Source organism: Dendropsophus ebraccatus, chromosome 8 (genome assembly GCF_027789765.1).
Source record: "Dendropsophus ebraccatus isolate aDenEbr1 chromosome 8, aDenEbr1.pat, whole genome shotgun sequence".
Taxonomy (NCBI): domain Eukaryota; kingdom Metazoa; phylum Chordata; class Amphibia; order Anura; family Hylidae; genus Dendropsophus; species Dendropsophus ebraccatus.
Window position 1 is genome coordinate 48312365 of NC_091461.1, and position 17254 is coordinate 48329618.

The window sequence follows — 17254 nt, forward strand, 5'->3', positions numbered from 1 at the left end:
ACTTGACACATGTTTAAGCCTCATTGAATTTCTTACACAAGCATTATAGTTTAAGGCTCTTTTCCTAACAGTTAAATAGTTCCATTTTAAATTGACCAGCTTAACTACGGCGATTTCTAAGAATATTTTAGAGTCTGGTTATATAAAAAAAAAAAAAAAAAAGTTGTGTAATTTTAAATGCGACTGTAAGTACAATCTTAGAATAGAATTTCATAATCGGAGGTATAATTAGTAAAGTTTGAGACTCTTTGAAGCATAGCTGTAAGTTTTGCTCCTCTTGGTTACTGCAGTGAGAGTGATCTATGTGCTCATATGAAATTGTAATACTTTTCTATACATAAGCAATCTTTCATTTTTTCCTAGTTTATGAGTTTGTGATCTCCACACTGCATGCAGATGATCTATTTTGAAGTTAACCCTGCATTTTTATTGCGAATATAAATGTGTGTCTGACCCCTTGTGTTCCTTGTTTGATGGCATTTGAAATTAAGAGCACTGTTTATGGTGAATTTTAATGCCAAGGGGCTAGCTAATTTCATTTAATCTGATTTATGCTATATTCTTTACAAATTAGAAAAAAATAAATAGTGTATTTTGCATTGGCTGTAAAGATCAAGGATTGATATATAGTAAAAAAAAAAAAAATACTTCAAGGGTAGCTGTTAAAGTCAATGAGTTTTGGGAAAATATGTCTACCTATAAATGATTCATAAGTCAGTATACCCATATTCACCAGAAATAGCAATTATTGTCAAGGGTTGGTTATCCAAGCACACTCTCTCTCTCTCTCTCTCTCTGGTTTACTATATGGGCCTAGGGAACCATATTCATTGCAAGGCCATGTTCACATAGCGCAAGACACCGGCTGTTCTGTGACCCGGCCAAGTCACGGAACGGCCGATGTCAGAGAAGATCTTCACTCCTGATGAATTGGGGTGCAGGCGCTGCACACTCCATTGTGTGCACTGACAGGTTTTCTGCGGCCACTATTCACTGAATAGCGGCCGCAGAAAACTGACATGTCAGTTTTTTGTGGTGCTGCTAGGGATACCGGCCAGGCTGTATACACTCCAGCCGGGATTCCAAAGAGGGCAGCACTACATAAGTTCTGTAGCAATCACGGCCGTTGTTGCAAATCGGCAAAAACGGCCGTGATTATTACCTAACTTACGTAGTCTGAACATAGCCTAACAGTGTATTTTTACTTGGCATCAACTTGTGGCTATTTAATGTGCTACCTTTCCAAGAGTTTGGTATACAAGCTGGATATAACTAAAGATTACAAATGAAGCAAAGTGCTATGTTAGCTCAGCAGTTGGCTTATCAGCCGGCTGCCTTTGAACTTTGTGCCACTCCATGCCTCTTCTCTCTGGGTGTCTTGAAAAGATGGATCCAGTCCTGGGAAGCTTGTCCAAGTTTCACAGGACTGGATACAGCTTTCCCAGGCAGCCAAAGTGAAGCGGCACTTACAAGTGTAAATGCACACACTGTAGTCTCTGAATGTATAGGCCTCTAATTCTTCATGCTGCCTATGTGTATCAAAAAACTGTCCAGGTCTTTTCCTTTGCACTTTAATTTCGAACATCTTAGATGTTAAAGCTCAGATGTCATGTCAATGGATTGGTTGCATCTCAGCCTCCTCCTCCTTTACCTTAACTGTGTTCTAATATAATATGAGCAAGACCTCACTATGTTTGTGAAAGAAGGATTCATTTTTTTAAAAGGATTTACATGAGTGTTTAATAAAACATGTCAGTGGAGACATCTACCATTTTAACTAGGTTATTTTTAACTACTACTGTCAATGGCAATGAGTAGCAAAGGGTCCATCGATGAACTGGAAGTCCAATAGAAGTCATTGGCATATAACACAATAGAAGAAGGAAACAGATGGAAAGAGAAAAATAGAAAAAAATGGATGCCAGCCACTACTATATCTCATAAAGATGTATGCTCTATATACAGTACTAAAGTATGCTCTACAAACTATTGCCAGGAAAATCAGACCTAAGGAACCTATCTCTTTACCCATGCTCTTTACTGATCAAGTCTTCCATACTTTTATTATCACCTAACTTATGCACCCATTAACTAAAAGAAGGACAGGTGGTGGACGTCGCTAGGGCACTCCCATCATATGTATGTGCAGCATCAAAGAGTGTAGACATGAATGGAGTTGGGTATGTTCTTTCCACTTTTAGACTATGTTTACTCTATGTCAGAGATCGGCCGTTCAGTGACCTGGCCAGGTTACGGAATGGACGGTCTCTGAAAAGATCCTCCCGACCTCTACTGCAGTACCGGCCGAATGATCTTTAGCCCCACAGAGTTCTGATGCGGGCTCATCCGTGCGCGCCCGCATCAGAACTCCCCACAAAACTTCCCATATTCATTGTAAGGCCTTGTTCACATGGCGTAAGACACCGACTGTTCCGTGAAAATATATGTTCCTATGAAAATATATGTTGTGTAAAAATAGTCTTATAGGAAGATATCTGACCACTGCTGAGGATGTTGAGGAGATGACTCATAAGCTTTAGAGCTATCCTACACAGAAAAAGTAGGAGTTATGGTCAAAATCTTTTTTTTTTTTTTTTTTTAATCTATGACACCTGAATGATAAGGCCAAATCTGTAATGAATGCGAAGAGCACGGTAAATAGATTGTACCACTGCTGGTGAACTCCGGCTTTGGCTCCTGATCACTTTATATGGCAATATTCTGGTGCCACCGCCACACAGGGAACAGAGCCAACTGCTTTTGACTCCTTTCTGACTGTAGATCATCAATAGCCTATCTTGCCTATAAAGCTGTGCTTAGTTGTTATAACTTTGTGTGGAGGTATTGGCCTGTTTAATTCAAGAATTGAGGGCTTCTAGGCTTTGGAACAAAAATTTTAAGTACCTTTCATAACCACCTTCTTAAAAACTCTTAACAGGGAAGGTAAGACCACATCTCTAAATTTCTGAACACCTTTGTTGAAAAGCCATTTAAGCTTGTGGTATTATTTGTAGCCATAGTGACTAATGCCTCCTGTAATTCTACTCATTGTAAGGGATTACAGAGGGTCCATATGAGCTCGATTTTCAGTATATAATGTAGATAAATTTACTCGAGAGACATAAGGTTGTAATCTGTTGCCCATTAAACTGCTGCGTCGATTGATACAATACTTACAGTAATTAGAGAATATCGACAGGATAACAGGATAAGGTAATGCTATAACATATGGAGTGTAATAGTCTTGGTCTTTTTTCAAAATCCTTTTTAGATGTTTCATCTCTAGTTTCAGAAAGAAGTCCCCAAAACAAGTTTTGTCATTTTTGTTCTACTGTCTAATTGAATAAGAACACCGCTCAGACAATTCCACAAGATCTTTGAAAAAGTCAACTCAATATTGGGATTAAAATAATATTTGGATCCATTAATATCCTGCAGCTACAATGGGTTTATTGACCCTAGCTGTATGTGGTGGATATGATGCTGTGAAAGGCCTAAGGGGGTTGTGGACATATTATTCCCTATCTACTGCATAGGGAAAAAAGTACCTGAATGAGAACCCCAGTCTTCTGTTAGAATGGAGTGGTGGGTTGCCCATGCATGGTGCCACTCCATTTATTCTCTAAAGAAGTGGCGGAAATACAGTGGTGGAAGTACAGTGTTTGACTGTTTCTAGCATCTCCGATGGATAAAGAAAGTCATATAACCCAGGAGGTTAAAAAAAAAAAAGTAGTCACCAACTTCCTTGTGCCTACCTCAAAACATAGGAAATGCCTGCTCAGCCAATAACTAGCTGCAACAGTAATTTGCCTTAGACAGCAAAGACCTGTTAAAAATGAGTCAGGACTCTTAGATCCAGAGTGTTTGGTAGAGAGCCTAAACATGTAAGATTTCACCAGGAACAAAACCATAGAAAATAATGTCAATATGTGTTTAGTTGGTTCCAGAACCAACCAATAATTACCTACAGTGTCCATATATTACATTGATAAGTGCCCAGTTTAATTTCTACAGTACAGAACAGCACTATACTTTTCAGTACATTATACACAAGTACATTATAAACACTCTACAAAACCAGCCATTATAGTACAGTAGTCACTAACTGCTCCCTCATCCTTTACTGTTTAGTACACTCCACCCCAGCACTGTAAAGTATGGGAGATGGTGGTGCACTGCCTGTACAACCACTGTACTGTATATGCACTCCAGCAGTCTTATACAGTAAAGGATGGAAGATGGTGGTGCACTGCCTGTACAACCACTGTACTGTATATGCACTCCAGCAGTCTTATACAGTACAGGATGGGAGATGGCAGTGCACTGACTGTACTACTACTATTTTGTGTATGCACTCCAGCAACCTTGTACAGTACTGTACAGGATGGGAGATGGTGGTGCACTGACTGTACTACTACTGTACTGTATATTCACTCTAGCAGTCTTAAGCTATGTTCACACATGGTTTAACAGCGTCCTTTGCTATGTCAAACAGCTGGTCGCCGGGCTCCAATTAGCCCGTTCCTGCAGCCGATACCTCCGTATCGGCTGCAGGAACATTATTTTTTCACAGTTGATTTTCAGGCACCGTCAGGTGTGCCCGCAAATCAATTAGCCATTCACTTCAATTTAATGTGCAGCCGCCACTGCACATTGCGTTGTGTAAACAGCTAATGTTTGCGGACGCTATCCAGTAATTGACAGGCACATTATTCTAATGCCCGTTCTAAAGATCGGCATTAGAATAATGATGTATGACCACAGCGGGTGGCATTGCATTGACTTCAATGCAATGATGCCCCGGCAGTAAAGAACGGACGCTGAGGCAATTGCAATCAGTGTCCGTTCTTTACTAAAAAAAAAAAAGATGTGTGAACATATACAGTATACAGTATCATACTGTATGTGAAGCCTCACCAGTGCTAAACCCACCAGGTAGAACCATCCACGCTCGCAAAAAATTTCAGATACTGAGTACTTCAAGAATGGGTGCCAAAAAAGTGTTTGAGAACCGAGCAAGAGTTTGAGAACCAAAGCAAACTTTCCTTGAAACTACTTTTTGAGTTTCAAGCAAATTAAAAACCGAGGTACCACTTTATGTGTTTGTTTTTTTAACCAGTAGCTCTCTAGTTGTTCTAAAACTACAACTCCCAGCATGCTGCAATAGCATACTGACATGTAATATCACAACAGCTGTAGAGCCACTGGTTGGAAACTAATGGCACAGAACTGTACCAAAGTTAAATTTGTCTTTGTGCAATTTTGATCAACTCAACAAGGGCAGCCACTTCTAACCACTGTATGTCCCCTTATGCTAAAAAAAAATATCATGTTTAATATACTTATGTATACCCTTTGCCCCTTTTGTGCAGTCTGATGCTGGGTTTAAGACAGTGTCTGACCTACAGGTATACAATATTTTACTTTTTCCTTTTTGCATTATTTTTTTCTTTAATTTATCATGTATTTTGTAGTATTTTGACACCACACATAACATTTTTAAGACAGATAACGTGAAATGGGTGAATGGGAGTGAAGCTTTATACTATTTCTGCTGTTTGAAACGTACAATGACTGAGTTACTGACTACACAGAACATTTGACAGGATTCTTGGCTCTAAACCCTGTGCTTTTTTTTTTTTTTTTTTTACTATGAGATGTGTCTTGTTGCTCAAAATGATCTCTCTAATGGTTTCTAAAGTTGACAGAGAACAATAGTATTAATCCTTGTCAATGATCATTGAACTGTTCACACAGTGTACGATCACATAAATCATTTCCCCATGAATGTACGCCTTGTCTAATATGCTTGCCGCCTTAACCGCTCTATTGGTAGACTCGTACAACTACACCACTACAGTGCTATGACAATAGAGCCCTGCCAGGCATGCCATTAAATCAGTAAACGCATTTTAGTCTCACCCTGCAGATTCAGTAAAGCTTATTATTATATTCACTTCTTTTTTTCACCTTGCTCGGTTGCCTAAAGCTTGTTTTGCACTTTAAAGTGCACCATTGGCTTTTGCATGAACCGTTGAGTATCTTTATAAAGCATTCTTAATTAATGATTTATTTGGTTAAAAAACTACATTTTAATTGAACCTTTCAACTCTTGGTATATTGTGTTCTGATATTAATAATGTATGTGTGATATCACAAGAAGGTAAGATTAAATTAGATGTTAGTGTTAAACATATTTTTACATGATGTATCAGTAATATTGTTTGACTTAATAGGAGAATGACTGCAAAAACTTTTATTTACTTACACACAGATCTACACAGAAGAGAGTTGGCCCTACACCAAAGGTTGAACCTTTTACATTTTTAGTTTTGCCTTCCAGGTCTGTTACAGTTCTCTTGTATGCTTACAATGCAATTTTTCTTGTGTAGACATTCACCAAACAATAATAAAGAGAATGCCACCAACATGGTCCTCTATCAGTCTAAATGTCCTATAATAGCCCTGAGTAGAGATGAGGGAACCAGATCTGCACTTTTATTTCTCAGGCAGCTTGCTCCATGCAGTGGAAGGATACCGCCCAGGCAGGGCTGTATTAACAGCTGCTACTGCCCTAGGCACTGAACCTGAAGACGCCCCATGTTCACTCCTCATCACATTGATATCTGATCAGTCTTAGGCTACGTTCACACATTTACTGTACGTCACCACATGCAGCAGATACCAGACACTCATGCGGTAACCAATAGGTGTATGGTCAACAATCCTGGTAACAGCTCATGACTAGTGGGGAAGAAATGACAGTGTGGTTTCCGCCACATGCATACCCCCACCACCTTGAAAATACACCAGATTTACTGGCAAGTCTGAAGGGGAGGTGCTACCTGGTGCTGCCCCCCTAGGCATCGGACCACGGGTGCCGAGTGGTAAATACGGCCCTGCGCCCAGGGACTATCTGGAAAATACCTGGAAAACATGGATACAGCCTATACCCTCCCTCTGCATGGATCAGGCAGCCTGAGGGATATGATCGCAGATCAGTTTTGCTAAATACAAAGCAAAACAAATCTGCTTCGCTCATCTCTATTTACAAGCTAAAAGGAGGTAAATGATTAAATTCTGGAGGCAGCACTGTGTACATAGTAATAACATAGACATTTTCAGGTGCCCAGAATGTTATTGATAGTAAGAAAAAAGAGCGAGTGTCTATTTTCCCAGTATAGTACTTGATTCAGTAAGTCCTGCCCCCACTTTTTATGTCCACTCCTATTCTCTGTGCTACTGTCCACTGCCTGTTGTTAGGGGAAGTGAGAAACTTAGTAACCAACACTTTAGAGCTTTTTTTTCTGAGATAAGGAATAGTTCTTGTGTTTTTTTTTTAATTAAAGGGGTACTTCCATCTCAGCTACTATTGATAAACTTGTATCCATGCTCCCATTGTTGACAGTTGGTTGTGTAGGTCACTGGCCACTTTTTTGCTCTAAAATCAGTGCTCTAGCTGGACCATACAAAGATATATTGTACATTTATAAAGATATAGCATACTGTGTAATATATATATATATATATATATATATATATATATATATATAAATATAGCAGCTAGACCGCTGCTTTTAGCGCAGAGATGTGGTCAGAAACCTAGACAACCAGCTGCCAAAAATGGATGGAAAATAGAATTCTAGCTGCTACTCTGAAAAACAGAGGATACATAGAATCACTTTCTGAATGACTTTCAGTGTTGGACACAGTAAAGTGGGAATACGCTGCACTGTAGATCTGTAGCAGCTAAAACACGCACAATTTTTAATAACTGCCTTTAATAAAAATATTTTTTGCACTATAAGTACAAAATAAGTATTTGAAACATCCCTTTTGAAAGGCGTCAGTGGTCTTAAAGGTGTTATCCAGATTTAAAAAAAAACTGTCCTGAGGTTGAGTGTAATATTTCAACTTGACTTCCTCAATTTCGATGGAACTAAGCTACAATACCATAAACAAACTGGGTCAAACGTGGCGCTGTTTCTGGAAATCAGCTATAAACCTTGATAACTTCTTAATGGGTACCTATCATTTCATTCTGGCAACACAATATGCTGTAAAAACCTGCCAGTGCACTGTCTGTTCCAGTGCCACCACCACAAAGTTCTCCCGGAGGCATCGTTGACTATGTTCATTGAACGGCCCTTCTGGAAAAACTGTCTCCAGAGCACACCAGGACAGACAGCTCATTGGCAGGATTATTACAGCATATCCTTCCGCTGGCATGAAATAATAAGTACACATTAAAGAATTCACTCTCATGGGTCTAATATGATGCTTTATAACTTAGAGGTTGACTTCTATAGGATTTCATGCAGGGGTTTTGCATAGCAGGTGGGGGCCAGCTGCAATCAGCAGCCGGGACCTCACCGGTAATGACACGCTGCAGCGATCCACCCTTAAACGGCCGCAGCATTTAAGTGTAAGTGACAGGGGGAGTCCCCTGTCACTTAGCGATCAGGACTGTGGGCAGGCTCAATGAGCAGATCGCAGATAACACAGATCAATGCTATGCCTATGGCATAGCAATGATCAGTGTAGAAATCAAAGTAATGTATGTACAAGTCCCCCAAAGGGACTTCAAATGTATAAAAAAAAAAGTTAAAATCACTAACACACAACCCCAAAACCCCTCCCCCAATAAAAGTTTAAATCACCCCCCATTTCCCATTATACAAATAAAACATATAAAAATAGATAAACATATAATATACCGTAGCGTGCATAATTGTCCGATCTATTAAACTATAACAAGCGTCATTGTGAACGGCGTACACGAAAAGAGGGAAAAAAGTGCGCGGATTACCAATTTTATGTTACATTTTATATAAAAAAATAAATAAATAAAAAGTGATCAAAACGTCCGATCTTCACAAGTATGGTATTATTAAAAACTAGAGATCATGGCGGAAAAAATTACACCCCATACAGCCCCATAGGTAAAAAAATAAAACCGTTATAAGCATCACAATAGGCCCATTTTATTAATATTTAATTGCCAAAAAAAAGGATTTCATTAAAAAAATATATAACATTAGAAAATCTGTGTAAACCTGCATATATTTGTGTTCAGACTGACCTATAGTATAATAGTATCATGTCGCTTTTACCACATAGTGCATTACGTAGACACAGGAACCCCCCAAACGTTACCATATTGCATTCTTTTTTACGATTTCACCTATTTATATCTTAATAAATAATATATTTGGAATTCCATCATACATGTTATGGTAAAATGAAAGACGCCATTGCACAGTGCAACTATTCCTGTAACAAATAAGCCATTACATGGCTTGTAGATAGAAAACTGAGAGTGCTAGAGCTCTTAGAAGGGGGGGAGGGAAAAATGAAAGTGCAAAGATCAAAATTTGCGCGGTCCACTGGGTCATTTTGGGCCTGGTCCTCAAAGGGTTAATGCACACATGTTACTCAGGGTTTTCTAGAGTATATTTTCATTATGTAAGTTTCTATAATTTATACTCAAACTAATGTATTATTTATTCTTGCTAGGCTAGACAGTAGCATAATTTTTTGGAATAACAGGTCTACATGCAGTATTAAACCTACAGGGAGATGTCTGCTCCTCATTAGAATGTGTGTTCTAGGCAGTGATCATTTGCACATTAGGCATCAGACTTTCAGGCAATTTAAAAAAAAAATGCACATATTTCAATAGTAAATATGAAGCTAAAATTTACAGCAAGTGCAAGGTTCTTTATTTAAGATCATTTCGTATTGCTCAGCATTTCCAATTTTCCTAAATTGTTCACTTTTATTTCTGCAATTCAAATTACTTTATCCTGTACACAAAGCACAGGGTCATCCCTTGAGATGAAAAGAAATAAGAATTCACAGATAAAAGAAAGAGCAAGCTTCGTAACAAGTGTTTCAAAGAAGTTATTTAAAGCTGTACCAGTAGATAATGTTATCTAGTGCTAAGATGGTTGCAGACTAGATGGCATTTTGGAAAGCTGAATTATATTTGCTGTTTGTATTCTTGTTTTATTGTTATACTGGTAACATTAAGGTGTTAAATAGTTCATTTTTTTTTTCTGTATGTATTTAAACCAAACACATACAATCTAGTCTTATAAAGAAAATTACAGTAGAAGGAAGCTGCTTCATTGGCTTTGCCCTTCACCTGGTTCAGTCAAGGAGTTACCGATTGAGCCAACAAATATAAATCAAGAAAAAGTTCATTCAGCCTTGAACAAAGGTCTTCTAGTTTCATCCTTGTAAGGTTGGAAAGTAATTTCATAAAGCTACTTTATAGTAGCCTCTAACCTTCTTGTATTTTTTTTTATTAATCTACCTGAATTTGGGGCTGCTTTTGTATTTTATCCAGAGCATTTAATATATCGGTCAAGACGTCAACTACTGGCACCTAGAAATCATAAGTGAATCGCACATTATGGTCCCTAGAAAAGAGAAGGTGCCAAATAAATAATCCTAGGGACCAGCTCTCGCCAATATTTTTCTGCTTTGGGGTATGTTCACACACTGCATTTTTTTTTTTTTTTTAAAGAATGGCTGCTTTTTGCCATGAAAACAGCAAACTTTATTTACAGCCTGGGTGGCATTGCATTGAAGTCAATGCAATGCTGCCCGTTCCGTGCGCATGCCGCACTGACAACAGCTGTTGTTCTCCCTACGGCCATGCAAATAATTGGCATGTCAATTAATTGCAGCTGCTAATGCAGGAACAATGGCCGTTGTTCTCGCTCTGTCCACACAATGTCTGGCTGCTCTGACAGACGTACATTGCATGGACTGCAATGGTTAATTGGATTGCAGGAAACCCTAAATGTGTCCTCAATCCAAATAAAATAAAATAATGTTCCTACAGCCGATATGGCGGTATCAACGAAAGTGCCCATTGTTTTACATGGCAAATGATGGCTGTGTCAATCAGTGGACATTGTTAATGCAGTGTGTGAACATACCCCTAAACTGTATGCAAATATGACTGGACTTGCAGCTAAAGGAAACACCGCAGAAGCTGCAATGCTTACTTCAGATGAGGGAACCTCACGTGCGCTCGAGTTCATCTGCACCTAAACGCTTGTCATTTCATTACCAGTGTTGGATGCAGCCATAGGGGAGTCCTGGAAAACCTGTATACAGCCTATGATTATTCACTCATCTCCATTGCTCACCCATTGCTTTTGCTTGCCAGCACCCCCTAAGTCAGCTGATTAGTGCAGATGCTAAAAGTAGGACTGACAGCAAGGATATGCATATATTTGTTCCGCCATTTTCTAGATGCCAATCTCAGGAGCATTGGATACGTACCTTTGGCGGTGCTCTGTGATATTTATTCCAGGATGAAAGTGTCACAAAGGTGTCACTGCTTTGTGTTTTGTTTAGTTTTTTTTAATAAACATTTTATTGCAGTATAGCAACAGCATTTAAACAGGAATCACAGGCTGATTACATACCAACTGCATTTATCTAAACAGTGGCATGAAAAGGGGTACATCGTCATGCTCCAGTCATAGAAATAGGTTGTCCTGAAATACCCTAAACAAATCATCAAAACTAGAAAAACCTTCCCATATAAACTTCCTCAAGTTTTCCTCTTGTTTGTGTTAAAGGGGATTGTCAGGATTGAAAAAAAAAAAAAAACACATCTACTTTTTTTTGCAAAAACAGCACCCCCCCTATCCCCAGGTTGTGTGTGGTATTAAAATTTATTACATTTTACAGTATGCAAACAAACTCATGTGCTCATCTCTAACAATATTATCCTAATGGTGTGACGTGAAAAAAAACACCTTTATGGTGCGTTCACACCTACAGGATCTGCAGCTGATTTTCTGCAGCAGATTTCATTTAAATAACTGAACACAGCATCAAATCTGCTGCAGATCTGCTGCAGATCCTGTAGGTGTGAACGCACCCTTAAGCAAAGTTTATATTACACACAACAAGAGACATGCTTTTTAGTTTTTATTTGTTCCAATTAGTTCTTATTTCTAGGCCTGGTATAATGGCTATTTATACTATTTATGCTGATACCGTGGACACTAATTAGATAGAGAACATTTCCATTTTGACAAACATCTTTAATTTAAACTTCACGCCAATTACTGGGTTTCCACAAGAAATGATTTGAAGACATACATTAATTGTTGATGATTTTACGCCCTTGGTTGAACATGCATGTTATTTGACCTTGCCTATTTTTAATTTTGCTGTCATTTTATATGAGTTTATTAAATGTCAATGTATTTTGTTTGTCATTTTATTTAAGCATTCAGTATTTTTTGTCAAGTGATCTGTGTTGCATGCATGAAAAAACTTATGTACACTTTCATATGAAAGTGGAAGTACTAAGAGTTTCAGTTAGGGATGGTCCGAACCGAGTTCGGTTCAGGTTCGTACGAACCCGAACCCTCGGCAATGATTCCCGCTGTCTGCCCGCTCAGTGTTTATTACACTATTACTATAAGAATACCCACATCACATACAATTATAGTATATCCTAAGATAATATAATAAATATCTAATAGATTTGGATCCTACCTCTGATTTAAATACCTCTATTACAGTATATGACTATGTTCCCACAACGATTTTTTCTTGTCCGTCGTTTATAAATTTTGAAATTATGTCCGTTATTTTTATGATTGACCACCCGTAAGTGCAATAACAGCTGCTGGTAAATTATTACATTTTATTATAAATGGTGAAAGGACGGTGAAAAAAGAAAAACTGTGTGTTAACAACACAAAATAATGTCCGTTGTTTGCAAAAGACATCCGAAAATAATTGACATGATCAATATTTTCACGTCCGCGCTGATAACATTCATCATGTTATACACCGTGTGCATTGGACGTCCATCATTGCATTGACTTCATTGCATTGCATTGCAGTCAGTTAAATCACTGCAATAATAGATGTCTTTTTAAACTTTTGTAGACGTTGTGCCAATTGAACATTTGTAAGGTATTTAAAGAAATAGAATAATTCAGTGTTTCTTATGTCCAGTCTCCATGCCCCCCCCCCCAACAGATTATGAGAATATGTCATACAATGAACTCCTGTGGTGAAACCTGATTTACTGACTAACATTATATAACCTGTGAAATAATAGGGGAATATCTGTTTATGTAATTGCATTGTTTTTGTTTTCTTTATAGGTACAATAATTGTGGACAATATGCAAATCAAAGGGACTGCTGGAGGCCTTTTTCCTACAATACAACTTACCTTGATAGAAAACTTAGATTACTGGGTGATTCTAGATCCCATTAAACAGACATTATATCTCAACAGCACCGGGCGAGTCTTGGATAGAGATGTAAGTTTTTTTCTTTTATTCTTTAATTGTTGTGAAGTCATCACAGTTCTAGGCCGGGGTTCACACTTTGCAGCTGCTTGGTAGTGTACAATGATTAATTCTACAACACTAGAATAAAGTTATAAGTAGAAAATTACCACAATGTTTTAGTCCTGCCTGGACCTTCTTCATCCAACCAAAATGTAGTGCTACTAATATCTATTATATTCTAGTTATGCTACTTGATGTTCATTACTTGTATTCATTGGTGGGAAGGGAAAAACTTCTCAAGTTTTTTTTTATCCTGTCTTCAAAGTGACACACATGATGAATAATTATAGCATTACAGAAAAACCAACGAAAATCACAGAAGTACACCTTATTTAGAATTCCGGGGAATTCACTTGTCTGTGGCTTTGACTTGTGGTGCAGCCCCAATCAGGAGTGCTGTCCCAATTCTCTACTTGATGTTGGGCAGTAGTGTGACACATGACTTAAGCTATAGCTTATCATATAATATGTGGTGCCGCGCAAATACAGGTGAGCACAGGTGGATTTCACCTATACTTGCATTTGAGATTGCAGTAGCTTACAGTTAAATATATGCCATTTTGCCTCATTTTTCTCAGAATCGCATACTACCACCCTTTCACACAATGTCAAAAATTGAGAAAAGGCGGCCAAATTTGATATATAAAAAAGGCCCGTTATTGCCGCGATTTAAGTGACTGTAATGGCAATGCATTGAAGTCAATGGGAAGACGGAGGTCCAATGCACACAATGTCTTGAATAACTGAAGTTTTTACCGCAAACGTCAAAATAATGAACATGATGATTATTTCCGGACGTCTTTTGCAAACAGTGGACATTTTTTTTATTAGTTGTTCACACACAGTTTTTCTTTTTCCACCGTTTTTACTATTAAATTCAATAGACTCTTCACCTAAGCCACGCCCAAAGGCCAATTAGTAACCCCAAACTAGAATAATGTATCAGCAACCGTCATTGCAGTAAGGGGAGGCCAGACTATGTGAATCCATAAACAAGGCAAATTAGTCAGATCACCTGCACTAATTTAGGGTGCATGACATGAATCCCAAACTTGAACTATTAAAAAAATGTAGCTGACACTCATGCATAAAATCCAATGTTTATTAAGCATCTATAAAAAAAAATAATAATGATAAAAAACGGAAGACAAAACCATTGTACTTTATGTCCATCACTAGAAGAGGAAGTTTATATTAATGTGTGTCATGCTAAAGGCCCTTGCTAATGTTATACTGTAAGGCACATGGTTGCGATAAAAATATACCAACATAGGGCTTGAGTACAACCCCCAACTACTGCAAAGTATACATGTGATATTATTATAACAAATCTATTATGTAAAGCAAGCTTTAGAATTAAACATAGATAAAATTTACATTAAGAGTGGGTTTACACATAACGGAATTGCAGCGAATTTCACAAAATCCACTGTGATTCCCCATCTCTCCTTTTAAATAGGATTACATTAATTTTTATTTTGCTGTTAGTATGTAAATACCGCCCCCTAACCTTCGGCAGCCTGGTATATACTTTACCGGTTCAAGCTCTGGCTTGCTTCCGGGGCTCCCAGCATCCTGACTTCCTACTAAGCCAATCAGTTGCTGCGGTGGGACAGCGCACTAATTGGCCGAGTGGGACTTCAGAATGACGTCATAGAATTCAATCTGTATTAATGGTAACTGACACAGTATATAGACATCGATTCATTCAATGGAAATCAGACTTACATAGAGAAATAACTGTCTTGTATTCTAGCGCTTCAGCTCCTCAACAGGTAGAAATTGAATAACCTTTAGATAACCCTATTGGAACTGATGAGGTTTGAGACTAAGCTAAAGATGTAGCTCATATATCATTTCCAGAGCTAAATCAATACTACTAATTTATTTATATAGGGTTTATAAAGTCATCAAATATAGTGACTCTTGCCATATGTTTGCTGTCTGTGAATTCCCTGCCTACTTAATCTGCATTGCTCGTACCTTAGATAAAATTACAGTGGTGAAATATAAGGAAACCAAATAGAAATGAAAGAAATTGTATCAACTCTATCATGACTTGTAATTTAAAAAAAAAAAATAATTTACATAACTGAGGAAATTAGGCTTTAACCTTAGAGGACCGAGCGTTTTCCTTTTTTTCCTCCTTGTGCTTAAAAGGCCATAGCACTTGCAGTTTTTCACCTAGAAACCCACATGAGCCTTTATTTTTTGCACCGCTAATTTTACTTTGCAATGACAGGCTGAATTTGTTCATAAAGTACACTGCAAAAGCAGGAAAAAATTAATGTGTGGTGAAATTGGTTTTTGTTTTTACACCATTCGAAACCAATGTTAACAAATATATGTTCCTTAAAATCGCTCTATTCCCAGGCTTATAGAGCTTTTATCCTTTGGTCTATGGGGCTGTGTCAGTTTTTGCACCATGATCTGTACTTTCTATCAGTACCTTGATTGCGCATATGCAACTTTTTCATCGCTTTTTATAACTATTTTTCAGGATTTTATGCAACCAAAAATGCCCAATTTTGCACTTTGGGATTTTTTGTCGCTTACACCGTTGAGATCAGGAATGTAATAAATTAATATTTTGGGTGATTACGCACCCGGCGATAACAAACATGTTTGTTTATTTATTTATTATTATTTATAACATGTGAAAAGGGGGGTGATTCAAACTATTATTAGGGGAGGCGATTAATAAAAACACTTTTTTTTTACACATACACTGTATACTAGAAGCCCCCCTGGGGGACTTCTAGTATAAGTACACTGATCTCCCATTGAGATCTATGCAGTATAGTTATACTGCATAGATCAATGAGATCGGCACTTGATTGCTTTTGGCTGCTGCAAAGTGCCGAGGCGGGATCAGCGCCATTACGGTGCAAACCCCAGCAGGTAATGGACACTGGGATCGCCCCTCCACCATTGCGCAGTGGGGGAGCTATTTCCCCACTAGACACCAGGGAAGGGCTGCAATGAAGTCTTCAGATGCAGCTGTCAACTTTGACAGCTGCATCTGATTACTTAATTAGCGGGCACAGCGATAGGATCGTGCCCGCTAATATCCTGAACACCCCTAGGCAGCCCAGGACATACAGGTACGCCCAGGGTCGTCTAGGGGTTAATGCAAATAAAGCCAAGTTGTTTTTTTTTTTAAGCAGAAAATATATATATTTTTTTTTTTAAGTTATTTCCTGCACAGGTTTTTCTGAGGAATCCCTTGAACAGACAGAACCAGCAATCACCAGGGTGTCCTACTTGGAGGCCTGGAAAAATTGGCTGTATGTCCTGCAGAGAGTGAAGTATTCTTTTCAGTCTGACACAGTGTTTTCTGCTGCCACCTCTGTCCATGTCAGGAACTGCCCAGAGACAGAAAGATTTTCTTTGGGGATTTGCTACTACTTTCAAGGACATAGGTGGCAACAGAGAGCACTGTGTCAGGCTGGAAAAATACCTCCACTCCCTGCAGGACAAACAACAGCTGATAAGTACTGAAGGACTTGAGATTTTTAAATAGAAGTAATTTACAAATCTGTGTAACTTTATCATTGATATATATATATATATATATATATATATATATATATATATATATATATAAATTTCCTCTGGAGTACCCCTTTAAGAAAGTTTAACAATACCTTTTTCAGTTGAACTATTTTCCATTAGTCCTGCACCGGAAAAAATGGCATTTTTGTTTATGACATGCAGCTTTTGATTTGAAGAGCCGGCCCTGAGCTTGGCATACGTATTCCCAAATCTGTCACTAATTTTCTTTGTAGAGGGCCCGCTGACAGATTTACGATAAGTCGATGTGACAACACTGAGGCTACTTAATTCACAATTATTTGATTCATGGAGCTTTCACACACATTCCAGTGTTTTACCATAGAAAACAGCTTTAAA

General features: G+C 38.1%; 1 protein-coding gene across 1 annotated transcript in view; it reads left to right on the plus strand.

Annotated features, from left to right (window-relative positions):
• PCDH15 (protocadherin related 15) overlaps positions 1-17254 on the plus strand; it is a 796162-nt gene that overhangs the window by 77758 nt on the left and 701150 nt on the right. Inside the window, exon 3 of the mRNA XM_069981835.1 lies at positions 13152-13312. Coding sequence (XP_069837936.1) covers positions 13152-13312 — 161 coding nt within the window. The remainder of the gene's footprint in view (positions 1-13151; positions 13313-17254) is intronic.